General features: G+C 37.9%; 1 protein-coding gene across 1 annotated transcript in view; it reads left to right on the forward strand.

The window, feature by feature from the left end:
• Positions 1-21,137, forward strand: part of NLRP14 (NLR family pyrin domain containing 14) — a 34,811-nt gene extending 13,674 nt beyond the window's left edge. The window contains exons 6-11 of the mRNA XM_005689731.3: positions 6,747-6,917; positions 7,326-7,496; positions 9,819-9,989; positions 12,039-12,209; positions 19,945-20,115; positions 20,826-21,137. Coding sequence (XP_005689788.2) covers positions 6,747-6,917; positions 7,326-7,496; positions 9,819-9,989; positions 12,039-12,209; positions 19,945-20,115; positions 20,826-20,961 — 991 coding nt within the window. The 3' untranslated portion in view covers positions 20,962-21,137. The remainder of the gene's footprint in view (positions 1-6,746; positions 6,918-7,325; positions 7,497-9,818; positions 9,990-12,038; positions 12,210-19,944; positions 20,116-20,825) is intronic.

Consider the following 21,414-nt stretch of genomic DNA (forward strand, 5'->3'; position numbering starts at 1 on the left):
CTCCGAGTCAACTATTATAGGGCTGTTGCACCAGTGCATAGAATGTTTGGAGGCAGAAGTCATCAGAGCTTTGTATATTGCCTAACACTATATTCTGTAGGACTGGATGTTCTCTCAGCGTGGGTGGCCATTGGGGAGTAATCGGTCTCATAAACATTTCATATCATGAAATGTTCCTAGGAAAAACTCCAGTTCTGTGTTTGCTAGAGGCCTCCTGTTATGAGAGTTAGAAATAGCTTGAGTGGCCACGATTGTCTAGTTTAGGCATAGATCATGCTGAGATTAACATTTAGAATTGCATTTTGATGTTTTACTCTCCCTGCTGAATGTAGATGATGTGGGCAGCGAAAGTGTTGATAAATTAGTGGGTCTTTGCCAGTCTGTTTCACCAAATATGATCCCCAGTTGCTACAGGGACTTAGCAAATTTAGAAATAGTGTTTTAAAATGATTTAAATTATAAAGACTCATATCAGCCCTTGCAAATGAACATATTGGAAAGGTACACACAATCACTAATTTTCATGTGAATATTTCACTCTGATATTTACCAAAGATTTTCCCCCACAAGAGGAGAAAGATCTTGTCTCCCTGTCTTAATAACTTCTTCCACATTGTGATAACAGGGTAGCTCTTAAAACATGTTGAACACATGGGAGCGGGGATCTTGGACATGCATTTACTGCCTAATTGTGCCCAGAATCCTGTCTTAGTTTGCCTATACTCTGCTGTTGTGGTTACAAGCAAGGTGAGGGAGCAATCATTGGTTCCACCAAACAGCCACCTGAAGAATGCCAAAATGGTATAAATGCAAAACACCCCTTAGATCCTCAAAGGTTTTGAGTTAGAGGACTAACATTCTAGAAAGGGAGCATCTAAAATGGTTGCTAGAAGAAACTGACTAGTTGCCAGTTATAAACAGAAGGTACTTGAGAATGTCAAATATCCACAGTCTTGGCTCTATTATTAAGTAGAATAGAATACTTTATAATATTAATAGGTAGAGTGCATATGGTCCAGTAGAAATGTTTGCTTTTCCAGGATTGAGGAACTTGCAGTTTATTACAGTTGTTTACAGTCCTTAAGAGCTCAAAGCATAATGAGTCATGATAAACATGCACAGACTTTGGCAAAGTGAGGGTATACACTTTGAAACGAGAAGTTCTGCCATCTGCATAGGTGATACAGCAGGCAGAGACTTGACAACTGAACTACCAATCCTCTCTTCTCTCTTACAAAAATCTTTCATTCATCAGTTTTAATAAACCTTCATATGTATATTTATACAGCTTCATAATCACCCCAAATAAGGTTTAAATGAAGTATCATTTAAACATTTAAGCCTAACTTTTAAAATGCAAATAATATGGGACATAAGACAATTCACTGATTTGGGGGAATTATTTGATCTATAAGGGAACTGTAAGATTTTGCTACTATAATTTGAGTAATATTAACAAGAAATGGTAACAGATTATTGTAAGAATGTAATTTATTTTCTGTCTTTGAAGTTTAACTTCTGTATACGTGTTTAGATAAGCACACATTACTAATTCTTAAAATGTTACATTACTCTGAGCCTCCAAAATCAATGAGTAGGTTTAGAAAATATATTTGACATTAAGGATAGTATAATCACTGTTACTACGAATTTAGCAAAACAGTTTTATATCTCAAAGCTTAACCCAGATATCATGATGTTTATAATATTATCTGATTCTAAGATTTATAAAATTATAATTTTATAAAGATGTCATTTATTTAACTCATTTAAATTATACACACAGATTTACATTTATATTCTTTAAATATTAGCATAATCTATAAGAGAACTGTAAGATATTTAAGTTCTTTTATTTAGATTTGTTAAAGAAATGGAAAACCTTATGTGATCTAAAAAACCATGTGTGCATTTTTATTTCTCACTTTCGTAAAATTAGGGAGAAGTCCCATAGACATTTTAAGTCTCAAATTTTGGACCAAATTTACTTATCCCATGATTTACCTTGCTTGTGGCTCAGACGGTAAAGCGTCTGTCTACAATGTGGGAGACCTGGGTTCAATCCCTGGGTTGGGAAGATTCCCTGGAAAACGAAACGGCAACCCATTCCAGTACTCTTGCCTAGAAAATCCCATGCTTGGAGGAGGCTGGTGCAGGCTGCTGTCCAGGGGGTCGCAAAGAGTCGGACACGACTGAGCGACTTCACTTTCTTTCACTTTAGAACAGGCCCATGAAGCCTATCCCACTAATGTAAAGGCCCTTTCTCTTGTGAGCATCACTTCCCTGGCACCTGTGGTACATTCAGCCCCTATGTGGGTAACAGACAACTTCTGCAACCATTTTGCTTTGGCAACAACTCCATTCTGCTTATCTCAATTTCTAGTTCATATCAGAAAACTCATCTCACACAGCAACAAAAAGAAATAACCTGCAAATTAAACACACATTTTTAGAAAAGAAAGATACACTCAGACAGCTGTTCTGAGCTCCCCAAGAGTTCATGCTCTAGGACAGCAGGTCCTTCTCACTGAGGAATGGTGGCTTTCTTGGGTGATGCCTTTTGAGTGGCAGTTTTCTTACCGTAATCCTGTAGCATAGGAGAGCTTAACTCCACTGGGTCTCAACTCATGAATGAAGCTGTAGCAGCTTCCATCAGATAAAATTCTACCCTGACCACCTCTTGAACTGAGATAATTTATTCTAGGAGCATAGATTCCTTCCTCTCAGTCCCACTGCCTAAGAACTATTTTAGGGACCAATGTCCCATGACAACTCATAAGAGCCACAGACAGCAATCAATAAGAACAACAAAAGAATAAAACTTATAATGTGTCTACCGTAAAGGGGCTTTGGAAGTTTTCAGCCAAGGGCCTCATTTTAGTGGCAACATTAAGAGACTAGTTCTCCAGCAAGACCTGAAAGTAAGTGAGTGCATCTTCTCTGTTTTGCTGGTTCATTATTTAGGAGTTAAGTATGGAGTCACAAACCTCAGCTCTCACCTTCCCTTTTGGTTGAGTCACTGGTGATTGATATTACATATTAATAATAAGAAGACAGAGCCTTTAAACTCTAGAAAAAAATTATTTTTATTATCATAATGTGAGATGAGAGTACTGATAAATCTTTTTTCTGATTTAACAAAATTCTTTCAATATTTGTAACATTTAGGAATTCCAAAATATCAATTTGAGTATTGAAAGAAAGACATTATTACACAGGGCAATCAAAATTACAGACTTAAAAGCACTTAATGGTTGTTCTCACAAGACATAGCAACAATCAGTAAGGTTCAGGTACCCTATGAGATTCCCTTGTTATGATAAAACAATAAAACACAGCAAAAATGTTCTTACAAAATATTTTCTGATTTATGATACCATCTGCTTTTCTTTGCAGATGCAAGGGAAAGAGGGATCATTTTCTTTTTATGAGGCTGATTTTTCATTCATCAAGCATTAGGAGGTCCATAGCTGAAATTCTATTAATTGGCACAAAGAAAAGGGATTAAGAAACTCACTTATAATATGGAAAAGATAAGAGCAAAATAGATTATGAACAAAGGGACTCGAGGGCATGTACTCTATATCTCCAGTCAAAAGCATTTTTTAACGTTTCAGTACCACTTCTATTTCTTGATTCATAAATGAGCTACATTTTGTTTAATGTCCAGCAAATTATAGTGCCTGCTTTTAATTGGTAATTATTAGTTATTACTCTTCAGGGTTCCCCCTCATATGTATGCTTGATCAAATTCAACATGATTACAGCATTTAAAATACTCCATGTAAAGCAATACATTTAGTATACCTCTGTCATATAATTTCCAGTATGTTCATTTAATCTAGGATTACAAGGGCTAGATAGTCTACCTTTTGAACTCTTCTAAAACTTTCTATCATGGCAACACACATGATTGCAGCAATTATTTAGACTTAATTCTATAAATTTTTAAATCAGTGTGTACTGCTAGTTTTTTGGTTTTGTTTTCTTAAACTCACCTTTCTCACTGTATAAAATCTTAATTTTGATTCATTGCACCATTGGCTAGTACAATTTTAAACTAACATTTCCATGCAGGGTGTGGGAATGATACATTTGCCGACTTCCTTTATATCCTTGGATTGCCTTCATAGATGAATGACAGCATATCTGGGTCTCAGGCCTCCACTCTGTTCTGCACACTTTGACTTAGCTACCTTACTTTCTAACATCTAGGTTTCTAAAGAGAAGTCTGAGAAGAATCTGCCACTTCAGCTGCACCTTCCCAGACTTTCTCACTAGTGTTCTCAGAATTTTTTAAAATTAGTTTTACATTTTGTTACTTTCGACCCTGATGCTAGGAAAGATTGAAGGCAGGAGGTGAAGGGGATGACAGAGGACCAGATGGTTGGATGGCGTCACTGACTCAATAGACATGAGTTTGAGCAAGCTTCAGGAGTTGGTGATGGACAGGCAAGGCTGGCATGGTTTAGTCCATGGGGTTTGCAAAGAGTCAGTCACAACAGAGCGACTGAGCAACTGAACTGAACTTTTGAACTGCTGGAAACCTTTGTTTTTTCCCTGTCAGAAATGATTTCTTTGAATTTTTAAAAATGACTTCAGGGCTCACTCTCTTGCATGTGCTGTCTCTGTCTCTCTTCAAAGAGCATCTGATAGTCTTGAGAGTCCCTTGGACTGCAAGGAGATCCAACCAGTCCATTCTAAAGGAGATCAGTCCTGGGTGTTCTTTGGAAGGACTGAAGCTGAAGCTGAAACTCCAATACTTTGGCCACCTCATGCGAAGAGCTGACTCATTGGAAAAGACCCCGATGCTGGGAGGGATTGGGGGCAGGAAGAAAAGGGGATGACAGAGGATGAGATGGTTGGATGGCATCACCGACTTGATGGAGATGAGTCTGAGTGAACTCCGGGAGTTGGTGATGGACAGGGAGGCCTGGCGTGCTGCGATTCATGGGGTCGCAAAGAGTCAGACACGACTGAGCGACTGAACTGAACTGAACTGATAGTCAATGGCTGTAGCTTTCTTCCTATATAATTCTTACTTTTCTAAGAATTACTTTTGTCCTCTTAATCTTTTATCCTCTCCTTCTAGGGGAGTTTCTTAGATTTATTTATGTTGATTTTTCTCTATTATGTCAAATACAGACTTCAGTTCTCTGTTGTTTTTGTTTTTCGTTTGTTTTTGTTTTTTTGGTTGATTGAACCCATGTGAAGCATTCTCACTTCTGATGTGCTGTTCTTGTTTCACAGAATCTGCATCGTCCTATACATTTAAAATGTAAAAGAAGCCTTTCTAAACATTTTCTTCTGTTTCCTAGTTTTGTTTTTTATACTTGTGCTTATTTTCTGTCCCTTAGTATAATGTATCTTTTTCTGTTAAGCCTTAATATTTTATCCACTCATCCCATAATATTGGAATATCTTTTCTGTCTGGAAGAGCTCTATCCATACATAGTTTATAAGATTTCCCTTGTTTCCCTAACTGCCTTGTTGGCTGCTGATACAATATCTTTTTGCATTAATCTACTCAGGATCCCATAATAAAATACCCCAAATAGCACAGACTGGCAAGCTTAGAAAACACAAATTTATTACAGTTCTGGAAGCTGGAAGGTCGAGATCAAATGCTGGCAGAGCTGGTTTCTGGTGAGGCCTCTCTCCCTTGCTTATAGATGGCTGCCTTCTTGTTTTGTCTTCACATGGCCTTTTTGGGCATGTACTCATTCCTGGTGTCTCTTCCTCCTCTTATGAGGACACCAGTTCTATTGAATTAGGGAGTCTACTCCTATGACCTCATTAACCTTAATTACCTCCTTAGAGGCCCCTGGACAGGGAACATACAAATTTGTGGAGGGCAGTTCAGTCCATAACAACTTTTCAGAACAAGCTGAGGTTTTTCAGCTTTAGGTCATGTTCCAGGTCATCCACTAAGGACTAATTCTGGACCGAGGAGGGAGCTGCTCCTGTTCAGCCTACCTCTCTGTACCCTGATTTTGATGTAGAGAACCAGTTCTCAAGGGACTCAAGTTGATAAGTACCTGATTAAAGGGAATAAGTAGAACAAGTCCAAGTTCCAGGAATGCTACTGCCTGACGCTGCTTACAAATAGCTGATATTACTCTCAGCCATGTTTAAAGCCCAAGTTATGTATAAATACGAGTCTGTAAAAATAAGTGCTCTACGTGCACTTTAGTTTTCTTGTTGTTTCCCTTCCTCTTTTAAGAAATACTTAATTTTATTTCTAATTTACTTCTTATTTTCACTGTTAAGGACAAAGTTACTCAGAAAAACACAAATTGGCTGCCATGAATAAATGAAATCTTGACAGTAGTTTATGGTTGGTTCAGCTTTCACCCCTGGTTTCATGCCCATCTCAGTTCTGTTTCAGAAGTCAAAGTGTGCAAGGATACAGCCATCCTTCTGTCTACCTTCTTCATGTTGTTGTTAAATTCCTCCCCCCCCCAAAAAAAACTTATTATTTGAAAATACTTTTCTGAATGCTTTCATACATATTTTGTAGGGAATTGGGGAGGTAGGGATGGGAGAGACAAGCTTCCTCCCCTCCCCTTCCTAACTGTCTTATCAGAGCCCTGTGCTTTAGATAAACCACCCTCATTCTGTGTAGGGAAGCTGGGTTTCAGAACAGGTCCCGAAGACCGGGAAACCACACTCTGTGGCTGAGTGAGTTGGGGTTATAATTCTTTTCTGAGGAGTGGTCGTTTCTATTTTTCTGTATCGTTTTCCAGCTTGGAATCCTGCAACCTAACTACGGTTTGTTGTCTGAATATCTCTAAGGCTCTCGTGAGAAGCCAGAGCCTGTTGTCTCTGAATCTGTCAACTAATAATCTATTGGATGATGGAGTGAAGCTGTTGTGCGAGGGCTTAATGCATCCAAAGTGTAACCTGGAGAAACTGTCGTGAGTCTTTCTGTACTGTTTTCTACAGAGACATTTTGTTCAGTTTTGTTTTTTTTTAACTTATGAACTGAGTGGGTCTTGATATTAATTGGCTCATTTGTCAATCTTGGATGACCTCCTCCTTCTACCTCCTTCCCCCTTTCACTTGGCTTTTAGACATTTCTTTTGTTTATGACAGATGTCTTATTTTCATTCTTTTCCAGCCTTCTTCTCTGTCCTCTTGTGTTTTGTTTCACCATACCTTGTCCATGGCTGCAATGGAATTCATGATTGAAGTAGGTTTGATGAGGTTGCTTCTATAGTAGAGAGGTAGAGGTTGTTAGTACCAGCTAACTTCCCTCTAAAAGGGGAGAGAAGCATGCACTTTGGGACTTGACTGACCCCTCTTCATCTGTGTTTCTGCTTCAGCTTAGAAAGCTGTGGCCTCACAGTAGCTTGTTGTGAGGATCTGTCTTTGGTTCTCATCAGCAACAAAAGGCTGACACATTTATGCTTGGCGGACAACATCTTGGGAGATGGTGGAGTAAAGCTTATGAGCGAGGCCTTGAAACATCCACAGTGCATTCTACAGAGCCTAGTGTAAGTGTCTACTAGTTTTTTAAAAAATATATATATATTTATTGTTATTTACTTGGCCATGCTGGGTCTTAATTGTGGCATTCGGGATCTTCGATCCTCATTGCAGCGTGTGAACTCTTAGTTGCAGCTTGTGGGATCTAGTTCCCTGACCAGGGATCAAACCCAGGCTTCCTGTGTTGGGAGTGCAGAGTCGTAGCCACTGGACCACTAGGGAAGTCCTAGTGCCTGCTAGTTTTCATCATTCCCATGTAATAACATTTTGAAATATATTTAAACTAGGAAAATATTTTGGACATATTATGTCCCTTGCTTTTTCCCTGTTGTCTACAATGATGAAGATGATGAGGGTGATGATATTAATAATTGCCATATATTGTGACCCTACTCTCTGCTGGGCCCTGTGCAAAATTTAACCTGCAGAGAAGTACCCGTTGGTGTCAAATTGGTCACCTGAGTTCTAAGTGCCTCCCTGAATAGGTGAGGATTGTGAGGCTTAGAAAGGTTATGCAACTTGCATAATGCTTACAAGAAAATGATGTATTTAGAATTAAAGTCCACCCATCCAACTCTATATTCTGGGCTCCAAACAGTTAAATATGTATCACTACCATTAAACAAAGACAGTATTCCATGGTATGGCTGGGTTATGATGTGACAGTACTGTTCATTGCTGTTAGGTAACATGAGAATTGTGTGAGTTCATGTTGCTGCATAGGATGAGAGAAGACAACACTTCAAAACAATGATTTTGTTTGATTTTTGGTCAGCTCACAAGGCACCCACTTTTTGAGCTTTTTCACCTTTGCAATTTGCTTCAAATGCTGAATGACCATAGAATGGTCAACATTGGGCAACTTCTCATGTAGTTGTAAGAGGATCAGCTTCGATGATTGCCAGCCACTATGCTCCTCATCTTCAAGGCTCTTGTCGCCTTTGCACAAACTTCTTGAACCACCACTGCACTGTACATTCATTAGCAGTTCCTGGGCCAAATGTGTTGTTGATGTTGTGAGTTGTCTCCGTTGCTTTATGATCCATTTTGAACTTAAATAAGAAAATTGCTCGAATGTGCTTTTTGACTAACATCAATTCCATAGTCTAAAATAAATATAAAATAACCAGCAATTAATAAGTCATTAGCAAAAAAACATAAAGTAAGAAAGGTGCATTAAAAAGATGTATAACATAATCACATTTATTTAAGAATGTATTCCAATATCAAATGGCAAATTTCAACAATGCAAAACCCGCAATTACTTTTGCACCAACCTATACAAGATTCTTTATCAGTATTAAAATTAGTTGAAAATAACTTTAAAAATTATTTGTGTTGAACATCTTTTCAAATTTTTTGGTTTCTACTATTCTAGAAATTTCTTCTTACTAGGCTTAGTTTTCCCCTGATTTTTTTTTTTGTTATATTGTGGTTATTAATGTCACATATACATTATCACTATTATTTTTATATATTATAAATAACATACCTGTTGTATTTCTAACTTTCTTTATGGTTATTTTTAGAATATAGAAGTTTAAAACTTTCGTGAAGTTGAATTATCTTCCCCTTCATGACTTAATAGAATTGTTTAATAATATTAAAAAAAAAAACCCATTTCTGTCATCGTTTTCATACTCATTATGGCTTGTGAAAGTCAGCCTGCCAGGCTCCTCTGTCCATGGAATTCTCCAGGCCAGAACGCTGGAGTGGGTAGCCATTCTCTTCTCTGGGGGATCTTCCCAACCCAAGGATCGAACACAGGTCTTCCACATTGCAGGCAGATTCTTTACCATTTGAGCCACCATGGCTTAATTTTTAACACTTATTCCAAATTAATTTTGTCATAAGATTTAAATTTACCTTGCCCTACATATTAGGGGACATTAAATGTCCCCTACATGAAGGACATTAACCCTAAATCATTTATGGCATAATGTATCTTTTCCGTTCTGATTGGAAATGCCACATTTAATATGTACAGAAAGTCCTCATTTAATTATGATTCCGCCCATTCTACTCCATTTGCCTGCTCCTCTGCTCCACACAGCTACTTCTGTAATAGGATACTATATTTACGTACAATGTAGGGAAGTTAGCGTATTCTTTTTCGTAAGAAAAATTCTGAAGAACAAGAATCCAGTTTGAAGCCAAATTTGGCACAAACCTAAGTGAAACAGCCAAAGAGGCAATGAGGAAGGAGGGTATTTGATCTGAGGTAGATGGAGGGTTGGCAAGAAGATAGGGGCTTAGAAACCTCTTCAAAGATGTACAAATCTAAGTAGCAGAGCAGTGATTCCATCTCTCCTCACATTGTCCACGCACAGGCTGAGGTGCTGCCATTTCACCTCACTCAGCAGTGAATCTCTCTCAGCCTCTCTCCTGCACAACAAGAGCCTGAAGCATCTGGATCTGGGGTCAAACTGCCTACAAGACGATGGAGTAAAGCTTCTGTGTGATGCCTTTCGGCATCCAAGTTGCAGTCTTCAAGACCTGGAGTAGGTGCTCTGTGACCTTATTTTTGTGTAGCTTTAAGTACTGGGAGGGCAGGGGAGATGGGAAGAGAATTCTGAGAGCAGAGTATCTGTCAGAGAGGAATACACACTAATTCTCTCTCATTCTGCATGAGAAAAGCTGGAGGAGTCTATTCATCAGATTTTTGTTAAACAATTACTACAGTAATTACAGTCAACTTCCCTCATTCCCTCGGTTAAAGAGGGTCAGAGACCTCAGGTTGAACTGTACGTAGCCATTTCATTTTTGCCTCGGTTGTGCTTCAGGGAGTCTGTTGTGTGTCTTCTACCTAAATCCAGGAAGCTGAATTGTGCTTTACTAGTTTTTCTTTCTTAAACTCAGGTTTATATTTTGGTCAACTTTGAAAGAAACTGGGAATGAAGTTTTTAAGAATATCCAAGAATCCAATCATTCTTAAGCAGCAACCATTTTTAATTCCATTATAGTCTGTCTTACTCTGGGAGTGGGTACACAAACATTTGCATAATATGTGTATGTATAATTGTGATTACATGACTCTAAGGTTTCCTTTTTACATGATCATATTTCAGATGAATGTAGTATTTCATTTAAATACTTACATATAATTATCTATTTATTTTAATGGCTACATAATACATAGTATTTCATTAGGTAAATATTGTGGCTCAAGTGAAGCAAGATAAGAGATGTCACTTAGAAATCTCACTTCCCCACTAGGGCCTCCCATGGGACTAATAGCCTGGGTGAGTCATTAAGGGTCTAAGCCCAACACTGTTTTCCTAGAAACTGAAGATCGATGGGATACCTAGAAGTGTTTGGCCAGATTGGATTGACTTATGATAACCAAATTTTCAAATGAGTTTAATAGTTGATTGTCATTTCTATAAACCCTGAGGTGATTGAACTCTTGGATTCAATAAGTACCTGTACTTCCTCTGAGAAAATGTATATGATATGGGTTACGATGTGATTTTCTGGTTTCTTTTATTATTATTCACCTGGAATACAGAAATTTACTTCATGGAGTTTATCATTAAATCCAGTGCCTTCATTTCAGCTACAGAGATATAATTTCTATGTGGCCTGTGCACACAAGTTGTTTGCTTAGCCTGCATTTTTCTCCTAAGCATTGCTGTAAACACATAGACAAATTTGTGCCTTCTTAGCCACTTTCAAAGCCTCTGCAGGCATGCCTATTCTCTCAAGCAATCTTTACATCAGATATGAACTAGATGCTCAGGGAACTAATGGCTATCTCTAAGGTTACGCTCTTGTCCTAAGGTAACTTACAAAGTGCTGACAGCAGGGAAATAAATATAAAGCCAATTATAATAGATTCCATATGCTGTTATAAGGATGTGGCAAAAGTCCCAAGGAGCGAAGAATGGAACAGAGGAAACTTACTTAATTTAGGCTTGAAAGATACAGGGGATTTTGTTATGTGCAGATATTCTAGGCAGAGAGAAAAGATGGGGAATGCAGGTAGATGTGATATATTTGGGGTAGGGTGAATGGATGTGTATGGTTGGAAAATAGGGTGGGGACAAAATACGGAAAGAGAAAGAAAGGCCAGATCGTGAAGGCTCTTGAATGTCCTACAAAGGACTTGAAGGAAATACCTTTTTGTATGTAGCTTGCTTCTTTCTTCTTTGGAAACAGTACTTTTAGATTCCTTAACTGCAGTTTAATTTCAAAAATATATTAGGAACCGAAGGCATAGAGATCTGTGGATTCCTCAGGAAAATTATATCTGATCCTTTTTTTTTTTTTTTTGGCAGAGGTAGAAATAAGTGTGTATACCCTTGACTTGGGAAGCTTACTAGAAAACAACCTATTTGTGGGAGAAAGCAGTTTTACCTGTTGGTTTTTTCTCGCTTATTAAGCAATCCCATCTGTTTTTAGTGGTTTAACATTAGACCTTCCTGTGTGCATCCTAGGTTATAGATAGAAAAGGCTTAGGGAAAAAAAGGCTCACCTGGGCGTTCCTTCCAGGAATAAACTAATAAAGCCTCACAACTGAAAATCTCACTTCTCTTTTTTATTTCTCACAGATTGATGGGCTGTGTTCTCACTAGTGCATGTTGCCTGGATCTGGCTTCTGCTATTTTGAACAACCCAAACTTGCAGAGCCTGGACCTTGGGAACAATGACTTGCAGGATGACGGAGTGAAATTTCTGTTTGAGGCTTTGAGACATCCAAACTGCAATATTCAGAGGCTTGGGTGAGTTCGGTTTTCCTTAGGAAAATGATACCTATTTGGTGGCTTGTATACCTAGAAGAAATTTAGTATATGCAGAATGGGTGAAAAATTAATGGGGCTAGAAGGTAAATTATTCTCAAAAATGAAAATCTGAATTTCATATATATAAATCGGTGTATTACATGTTCTTAGCATAGAAGCCACACTTCACATTTCTTTGTGTCCCCCTTAGTGCTTTGGACACGGTATATATTAAGTAAATAGTGCTTAATTTAGGTTGTCTATGTTCTGTTATCCTTCAGATATTCCATCTGTCCTTGAATTAATTTTTCTTAGTAAATCAAAGGTTTTACTAATCATTTTCTACCTGGAAAAATGCTGTCTGTGGTCTCAAGGAGCTTGTAATCTAACAAAATCTAATCCTATGTTCTGAGTACTTTTTATGTTGAATAATGTTTACATTTTTATTTTCTCTAAATCTTGAACAGATTCGTATTGGCTAGTACATTTTTACTTACACAGCATAAATTATTGACCTCTGGGTCAAGAAATTTGCTCTACATGTGGAAAGCCTAGACACTATGATATATCTTCCTGGCTCTTCTAAGAAAGTGTTGCTTTTTCTATGTTTCCATTGACAATTTACAAATACACACACACACATACAAATACATATAAATTATATATACATATATATTTCACAATAATTATGATATTACTTTTGGGTCTGACTATTAATTTTATTCTACCTGTTTTAGCCAGTTACTGTTTAATGCATCCTGCCAGGAGAGTGGGGTCCTATCAGAGACAGAGGACTTGATTACTCAGAGGATAGCCACATAAGCATTGGGCATGTTTGCTGGCAGTTTCCCTTGTGTCGCAGATCCCACAGGGTCGATGTGTAGGACTCAGATGGATGCCTGCACAGGCAGTTGTTGCATTCCAGGAGAGGAACGTTGAGTTTGGGGGACCCATCATTTCATAGTAAGCAGTGAGCAAGCCTGCCCTTTGTCCTGGAGGGAGACATTTCTTTATCCCTCAAGGTTGCTCACTGCACACACATCCCAGGAAACGATCAGGTAGTGTTGTCAGGACCTTGCATTTTTGTCAGTTAAACATGTAGGGGGGTGACATAGCCATAGAAGAATGTCTCCCAACAATTTCCAACAACTTTTCTACACAACAGGAAAAGTTTTATACAGAAGTCTTGGCTTCTGGTGAACTTTCGCACAGATATGCCACTCCACTGGCCACTCTGATTAGTCAGACCAACAAAGGCTGGGACCAAATTTGTTCAGTTTGTCTCTATGCCATTTAATTAAGGTCACTATCAACAGGACTCCAAGCACAGGATGAGGCCAATTTGCAGTATTGATTTAAAACATGCCCCAGGGCCCTGGGCTTTGCCAACTGAGTAACAATAAAAGGAACAATGTGTCCATTTTTTATTATAATTCAAGAAAGGGAATTTAGAATGACCTGCTGCTCCTGGTCTCATTAGCAATAAAGAAAGGAGGCAAAAGATGGGCCAGAAGCAATGCTTTCACCATTAAAGAGCCATTCAGTGGTCTACACTTTCCCACATGCAAACATATAACCTGAAGGTGCATAGGTGGCTCCAATGTGGGGTTTGTTGTAATATTTGATTTGGGTCACCATTGCCTTGCTTTGGTTGTATCGGGCAGGCAGTGCCGCTGAGGAGTTACAGCTGCTTTGTTTGCCATATGTGGCATAATCCAGGCTGTTCCAGCATTAAGAGAATCTTAGTGAATTTGCATCAGACAGATTGAAACAAGTTCATACCAGTTGCCCTGTGAAAGGGATCTTACATTTGGGGTCTGCCTTTGACGGCCACAGGCCTAACAGAATGGTTGAGGACCTGCCATGTCCATGTGAGACTTTCTGTTTTCATAGCATGTAGACAGGCATGACAACTGGGCAGTGGGTCCAGGCGCCAGCTGCTGCTTGACTCAAGCAAACCACGTAATTATTTGTCAGGTGGCAGTGCTGGATCCAGGGTGACAAGGAGAACCTTGGTGGTTCTTCCCACTTCCTGAACCTCTCAGGTTCTACGGTGTTCTTTCTCCAGGTATTAGTGCTGTTAGTCTTCCTCCCAGGCAGGAACTCGGTGTGTCCCATCCCAGTGTCTATAACTTCACTTTTTCTCTAGTCATCCCCCACCAGCACCAGGCCTACAGTCCAGAGGGATAAGGCAGGAGAGGGACAAAAGCAATTTTACAGTATTTATAGAAACCCGTTGTATCCCATATCTTGGCTTGTTGGGAAGTTGTCCAGCATTGTACTCAACCAAACGATTGTTATTTTGACGAGCTATGTCAGTCCAAAAGAGAATCCAGGTATCTGATCTGAATTAAGTTTGAATTCCAAAGTCCTTTTTTGGCTGACCTGCCACCTGGAGGATGTACCAGTCAGGGTCACCTGGAGTTGCTTTTAGGGAGAGAAAAGCATCATGCCCAAGAATGACCCGAATACAATCCTGAAACTTCAAAATAGTTTTTTATAGAAGCTGCCATCCCTTTCATCCTAATCATTACCCAGGAGGTAGCCAAAGAGAGATGAGCTTTTCAGGGGATAGTCACAATTGGTGACTAAACTGCCCTTCTAAGGAATGTAGACCAGGAGTTAGTGAGGGGTATAGAGTCAGTAATCTTTCTTATTTAATTTTGAGGGGCAGTCCAGAGATATATATTATTTTTTTGCATATCTGAAAATATGTTAGTTTTCGATGAACCTGAATGAACACATTTGGTTGTCTTCATAATATTTTGGTTATCCTCTTAAGAGTTCTGAAGAGTCCACTGCCTGCTAGCATTGAATTTGGTTGTAGAAAAGTCTGAAATCAGTTGGTTCTTCCCCTTTAATATCCTTATTGTTCTAAAAAAAATGGGGGAGGGGGACTATATATCCTCCGAATTTTTCCTTTAGCCTTTGTTGAATTTTCTTTAATAATACTTTTCTGGGGAAATGGTGTGCCATTTAAGTATGTAGATTGTGCTTTTTTTTGTGGGGGGGGGGGTAGGCTTTCCTATCTTTAGTTTCTGCTTATCTATTTGACTTAATTTTTTTTTTCAGAATTACTAATTATGCTTATGTTGGATCTCTTTTGTTTTTCTGTAATTATGGATAATTCTTTATCTATATTCTTTAATCTTTTAAAACTCACTCTTCTTTTGCTGGATCTTTCTAACTCATGCTACATATTCCTAAGTGTATTTTTAGCAGTTGTGACTTCTTTTAATGTGGCCTTCATTCTATAATTTTTTTCTTCTGTTACTTTTAAGCTCTGCCAAATCATATTTTATACATTTTATTTATAAAATAAAATATACTGAAAAGTAAATAAAACTAATGTTTTTTAAAAAGGAAATATGTAACAATCATGGTCAGGTTCAGATATTGAATTTTCCCAGTAAACTAAACTCCCCTCAGTTATCCCTCCCAAATCACAACTTCTCTCCTGTTCAAGAAGTAAACATTATCTTGACTTTTATAGTAGTAATTTGTGTTTTCCACTATAGATTTATATATGTAATCATAAACAATATATTTGAATTTTGCTTGATTTTGAACTTTCTATACAGGGAAATCATACTTTATGTATTCTTTTATGTTTTTTGCTTAATGTTATGATTGTAAGAGTCCTCTAGTTGTTTCATGTGGCTGTTTTTACTCATTTTTATTGCTATGAAAGATTCCAATGAATGACCATACTACCAACTATTGCTAACCTGAAACACTGCCAGATATTTCTCTGGCAAAAATGGATTTATTCAGGATCAGCAGAGAATTGTAATTTGGGGTCTGCAACCATGATGAGCCATGTGCAAGTCTCTACATGGCAAGGAAAGGAGAACGTGTTTACAGAGAGGAAAACGAAGCTGGAAGGGCTATAACAAACCAAGAGTCTGGCTTTTCACTGGCTGAGTCCTTGCCAGGAAAGAAGTCCTTGTTGGGCTGCGCTATCTTTGCAGGGTGTGAGAGCTCCCCCTTCTGGTCTCTCAACTCTATTTAGTTGAGGTTTGTGTTTATTATAGGTTTCTTCTGTGCTGTGCTGGGCTTAGTCGCTCAGTCTATTTAGCTGGTGGACTTTTGGATTGTTTTCTTTAATGATTAGTGCTGCTATGAGTATTTTAAAACATGAATTGTAGTACAGGTGTTTACACATTTATCTCCAGTAAATAATGTCTGACTCTTTGCGACCCCATGGACTGTAGCCCACCAGGGTCCTCTGTCCATGAGATTCTCCAGGCAAGAATACTGGAATGGGTTGCCATTTCCTTCTCCACAGGATCTTCCTGACCTAGGGATCTAACTTGGGTCTCCTGCATTGCCAGAGGCGTTCAAAAGCTACCCACTCCAGTATTCTGGCCTGGAGAATTCCATGGACAGAGGACCCTGGTGGGCTACAGTCCATGGGGTAGCAAAGAGTCGGACATGACTGAGCAACTTTCAATTTCACTTTCTTTACCACTAGCACCACCTGGGAAGCCCATTTTAATACATGGATTGTAAGACAGGTGTGTACACATTTATCTACAGTAAATAATTAGGAGTGGAATTATTACCGGGAGTACTCCAAGGATTACACCCATTATGCTACCACTGGCAGTGTGTAAGAGTTCTTGTTACTCTATTCTTGACAATTTTGTCAGACTTAATTTTTAGAATTCTAGCCAATCAAGTGTGATTTTAGCATAAGACTGTGTAGAACTGGAATTATTTCTTCCTTGAACTTGGCAGAAATTTCTGGTGAACTTCTGGCAAGTGATGTTAGCCATTTCATCTGAAACTTAAAACTTACTGGCAAGTGTCTGTTATTATCTGCTTAATTTCTAAGTCATATCTAGTGTTTAGATAGCCATGTTTCATTAATTACTATATTTCTCTATTTTTGTTGAGTTAATTTTGCCATTATTTTTCCTAAATTCTTGAGTTGGATGTTTATCTCATAAATATTTCCTTCTTTTCCAATAGACTTCATTAAGTCATTAAGTTCATCCTACAAATTTTGATATTATATGTGGTATTTTTGTTACTTTGAATTTAAAATATTTAACATGATTTTTTTCTTCAACATATGGATTATTCTAAAGTGTACTACTTCATTTTCAAACATAAAGGTTTCTTATTATCTTCTTATATTTAACTTCTGGCACTGTAGTCTGAGAATATATTGTACATGATTTCAGTGTTTAAAAAGTTGTTGACACTTGTTTCATGGCCCTTATATAGTCAGCTTTTAATGTGTGTTCCATAGTGCACTTGGAAAGATTATGAAGAGTTGTGGGTTGCAGTATTTTGTATCGGTTAAGATTGTTAGTTCTGTTGTTTAAATCATCTGGTATTTTTAATGATTTTTTCCAGATAATTCTATTATTGTGAAAAATATGTTAAAATCTCTGCTATAGTTACAGATCTGTGTATTTCACTTTGTAGTTCTGTTAGTTTTTATTTTCTATATTTGAGACTTCTATTAGAGACCACAAATTTAGAATGATTATTTCCTGATGAATTCTTGATAGTGTTTTATGTCTCTTAATGCTTTTATTCTTATAATGCTTTTATGTCTTATGTCTTATATGCTTTTACCATAAGGTTTGTTTTGTGTGATATTTATGTACCTTGTGTCATAATTATTGGGACTGTTTCCCCACCACCTCTTCTTTATCCATTCATCTGTTGATGGACATCTAGGTGACGTCCATGTCTTGACTATTGTAAAAAGCGCAATTATGAATATAGGGGTGCATGTATCTTTTCAAATTATAATTTTCTCTGTATATATGCATGGGAACAGGATTACTGGATCATATGGTAATTCTATTTTTTAGTTTTCTGAGGAACCTCTCTACTCTTTTCCGTAGTGGCTGTACCAATTTACTTTCCTACCAACAATGTAGGAGGGTTCTCTTTTCTTCACACTCTCTCCAGCATCTATTATTTGTAGAGTTTTAAATGATGGCCATTCTTCTGTTGTCAGGTGGTACCTCATTGTAGTTTTGATTTGCATTTCCCTAACGATTAGCCATGTTGAGTATCTTTTCAGGTGCCTATTGGCCATCTGTATGTCTTTGGAGAAACGTCCATTTAGGTCTTCTGCCATTTTTTGATTGGGTTGTCTCGTTGTTGTTGAGTTGTATGAGCGGTCCGTATATTTTGGAAATTAAGTCCTTGTTGGTCACATCATTTGCAAATATGTTCTCCCATTCTGTAGCTTGTCTTTATATATGTACATACATATATATATATACACATATACATATATACATATCTATCTATCTATCTATCTATCTATCTATAGTTTCCTTTGCTGTTAAAACCTTGTAAGTTTGATTAAGTTCCATTTGTTTATTTTTATTTCTGTTGACTGAAGAGGTTGACCAAAAACACATTGGTACAATTTATGTCAAAGAATATCTTGCCTGTGATCTCTTCTAGGAATTTTATGGTGTCTTGTCTTATATTTAAGTCTTTAAGCCATTTGAAGTTTATCTTTGAGTATAGTGTGAGGGCGTGTTCTAATCTCATTGATTTACATGCAGCTGTCCAACCTCCCAGCATCACTTGCTGATGAGACCATTTTTTTTCCCCTATTTTATATTTTTGCCTCCTTTGTTGAAGATTAATTGACTCTAGGTGTGTGGATTTATTTCTGGGTTCTCTATTCTGTTCCATTGATCCAGTTCGTGGTATTTTGTAATCCTTGTTTTATGCAAGGGCCCTGGTTGGTTGATTAGTTGGTTAATTTATCTCCATTAACTATGTCTCCTTTCCATGTATAGTCAGTTTGCCTAGTTTTTTTGAAATATGCCATAGAATTGTATTACCTTATAGAAGATGTAATGTTGCTTTGGGGGCTTCTCTGGTGTTTTTAGGTGTATACATTTTTTTTGCATAACTGGCATGGTGCCATTCATTTACCTTACCCAGTCTCCATAATGTCTTTAACATATGACATTTTTAAAAATACTAAAAAAATTCTTTTTCATTGTGGTTTATCACAGGATATTGAATATATAGTTTTCTGTGCTATACAGTAGGTCCTTGTTGTTTGTCCATTCTATATATAATAGTTTGCATCTGCTAGTCCCAAATTCCAACTCCAACCCTTCCCCACCTCCACTCCTCCTTGGCAACCACAAGATTGTTCTCTATGTCCGGAGTCTGTTTTATAGAGAAGTTCATTTGTATCATATTTTAGATTCCATTTATAAGTGATATCATATGGTGTTTATCTGACTTCACAGTATGATAATCTCTAGGTCCATCCGTATTGTTGCAAATGGCATTATTTCATTCCTGTTACGGCTGAACAATATTCCACTATATACATGTACCACATCTTCTTTATTCATTCCTCTGTCCATGGACATTTAGTTTGTTTCCCTGTGTTGTATACTTGGACTTTTAATACTCAATATCATATTTCTAAAATCTAATGTTGCTGTGTTTTTAATTCTAAGGATTCAGTTGCTTCAGTTTTCCTTGGTGTGCTTCCACATTTTATTTATTCCTGGAGCATAATTATGAACCTGTAATTCATGATTAGGGAAGGGATATATTCAACCCCAAAACATCTAGAAATAAGGAATATTATATACCTTGATTTTACCCTATTTGTGCTCATTTTTTGAGCTTCTGGAGTTACCCTACACTCCCAGATCACAGATCGCTTGTGTGCATGCTCTCTATCATGAGATAAAGTTCATTTATCTTTAGTCTCTCTTCCCTGCAGGTTGGAACACTGTGGTTTGACTTCTCTCTGTTGTCAGGATCTCTCTTCTACTCTTAGCAGCAACCAAGGCCTGATAAAAATAAGCCTGACACTGAATACCTTAGAGCGTGAAGAAATTATGAAGTTAAGTGAAGTCTTGAGGTCTACTGAATGTAAACTACAGGTTCTAGGGTAAGTCTTCATTGGCTTCTCAGGGGAGAAGTTTCCTGGAATGAGGCATTTGGGGAGCCATTCATTAATGGCAAGCCTCAGCATCAACCTGATTGTGAATCCTTGGGTATTTTCCAGGCCCTTATTTGTTTTTCTCACATAGAAGAGTGAATTTCAAGAGGTGCAATGTAGCATAGTAGTTAAGAGCCGAGAACTCTAGAGCCAGACTCTCTGAGTTTGAACTCTGGCGCTGCCACTTACTAGACATTTGAACTTGTACTAGTCCCCAAATTCTCTGTGTTTTGGTTTCCTTTGTCTGTAAAATTGATGAAATGACAATATTTACTTATAGGTTTACTGTGAGCATGGATCACCTGAGTCCATACAGGCAGTGTTTAGAACAGTGACTAACACATAATAAACAGTGTATGTGTTGGCTGTTTTCATAATCATGAATAGAGCTATTTTGCTTGAATAGGAAAGTCTCTTAACGGATCCTTTAAAAATCTTAATCTATTTTCCCTTTATCTTTTGTACTCTATTTTCCTTCAACTGCTGTGTCTCTCAGTGTATCTCTTTCTCCTTACCTGCTGCCCAGCCATGTTAATATTCTCTGTCTATTAACAGGTTTTTTTCTTTCCTCGAAATAAATTCCCCAGAGAAAGTGAAGGGCTATGGGAGAATTGAGAGGTGTTTTTGTGGCAAGAAGAGGTGTTCCCTTGTCTTCTCAGGTTGTGCAAAGAGGCACTTGATGAGGAAACCCAGAAGCTGCTGGAAGCTGTGGGGAGTAGCAATCTATGCCTAGCTGTTAAGCAGGACTGTAATGACCATGAGGAAGAAGATGGTTCCTGGTGGCGGTGTTTCTGATTTGAAGAACCTGATGTCCTTCAACGAAGTAAAATTAAGGCCTCAGAGTGACAAGGTGGGGTGGAAGGCTCTTAGCTTTAGGTACTCCGTGCCCAGACATATAGCATGTGATGTCTGTCAGATACGGGTTAGTCACTTCTCTGTAAAATGTCTGTTCTACTTCACATGGGAGTTAAGAGGCTATAATAAAATGGAAAACATAAAGCTCTGTGGAAAATGTAACATGGTTTGAGTTGAATACAAAGTTTAAGGATTCAGATGTAAGAAGCCTGGAAATGAGACTGGAGAATGGGCCAGGGAGGATTATGTTAAAGCCCCCTATTTCCCTTTCCCTCCCTTCCTGCTGCCGTGCCTCTCTTCACAGCCTCACCATCTGTGGCACATTTTACTGAATGCTCCGCTGTGTGTTCTTGGGACCAGTCGGGGCAAAACCACTTGGTGTTTTCTTAAAAT

Source organism: Capra hircus, chromosome 15 (assembly GCF_001704415.2).
Source record: "Capra hircus breed San Clemente chromosome 15, ASM170441v1, whole genome shotgun sequence".
In the NCBI taxonomy this organism is placed as follows: domain Eukaryota; kingdom Metazoa; phylum Chordata; class Mammalia; order Artiodactyla; family Bovidae; genus Capra; species Capra hircus.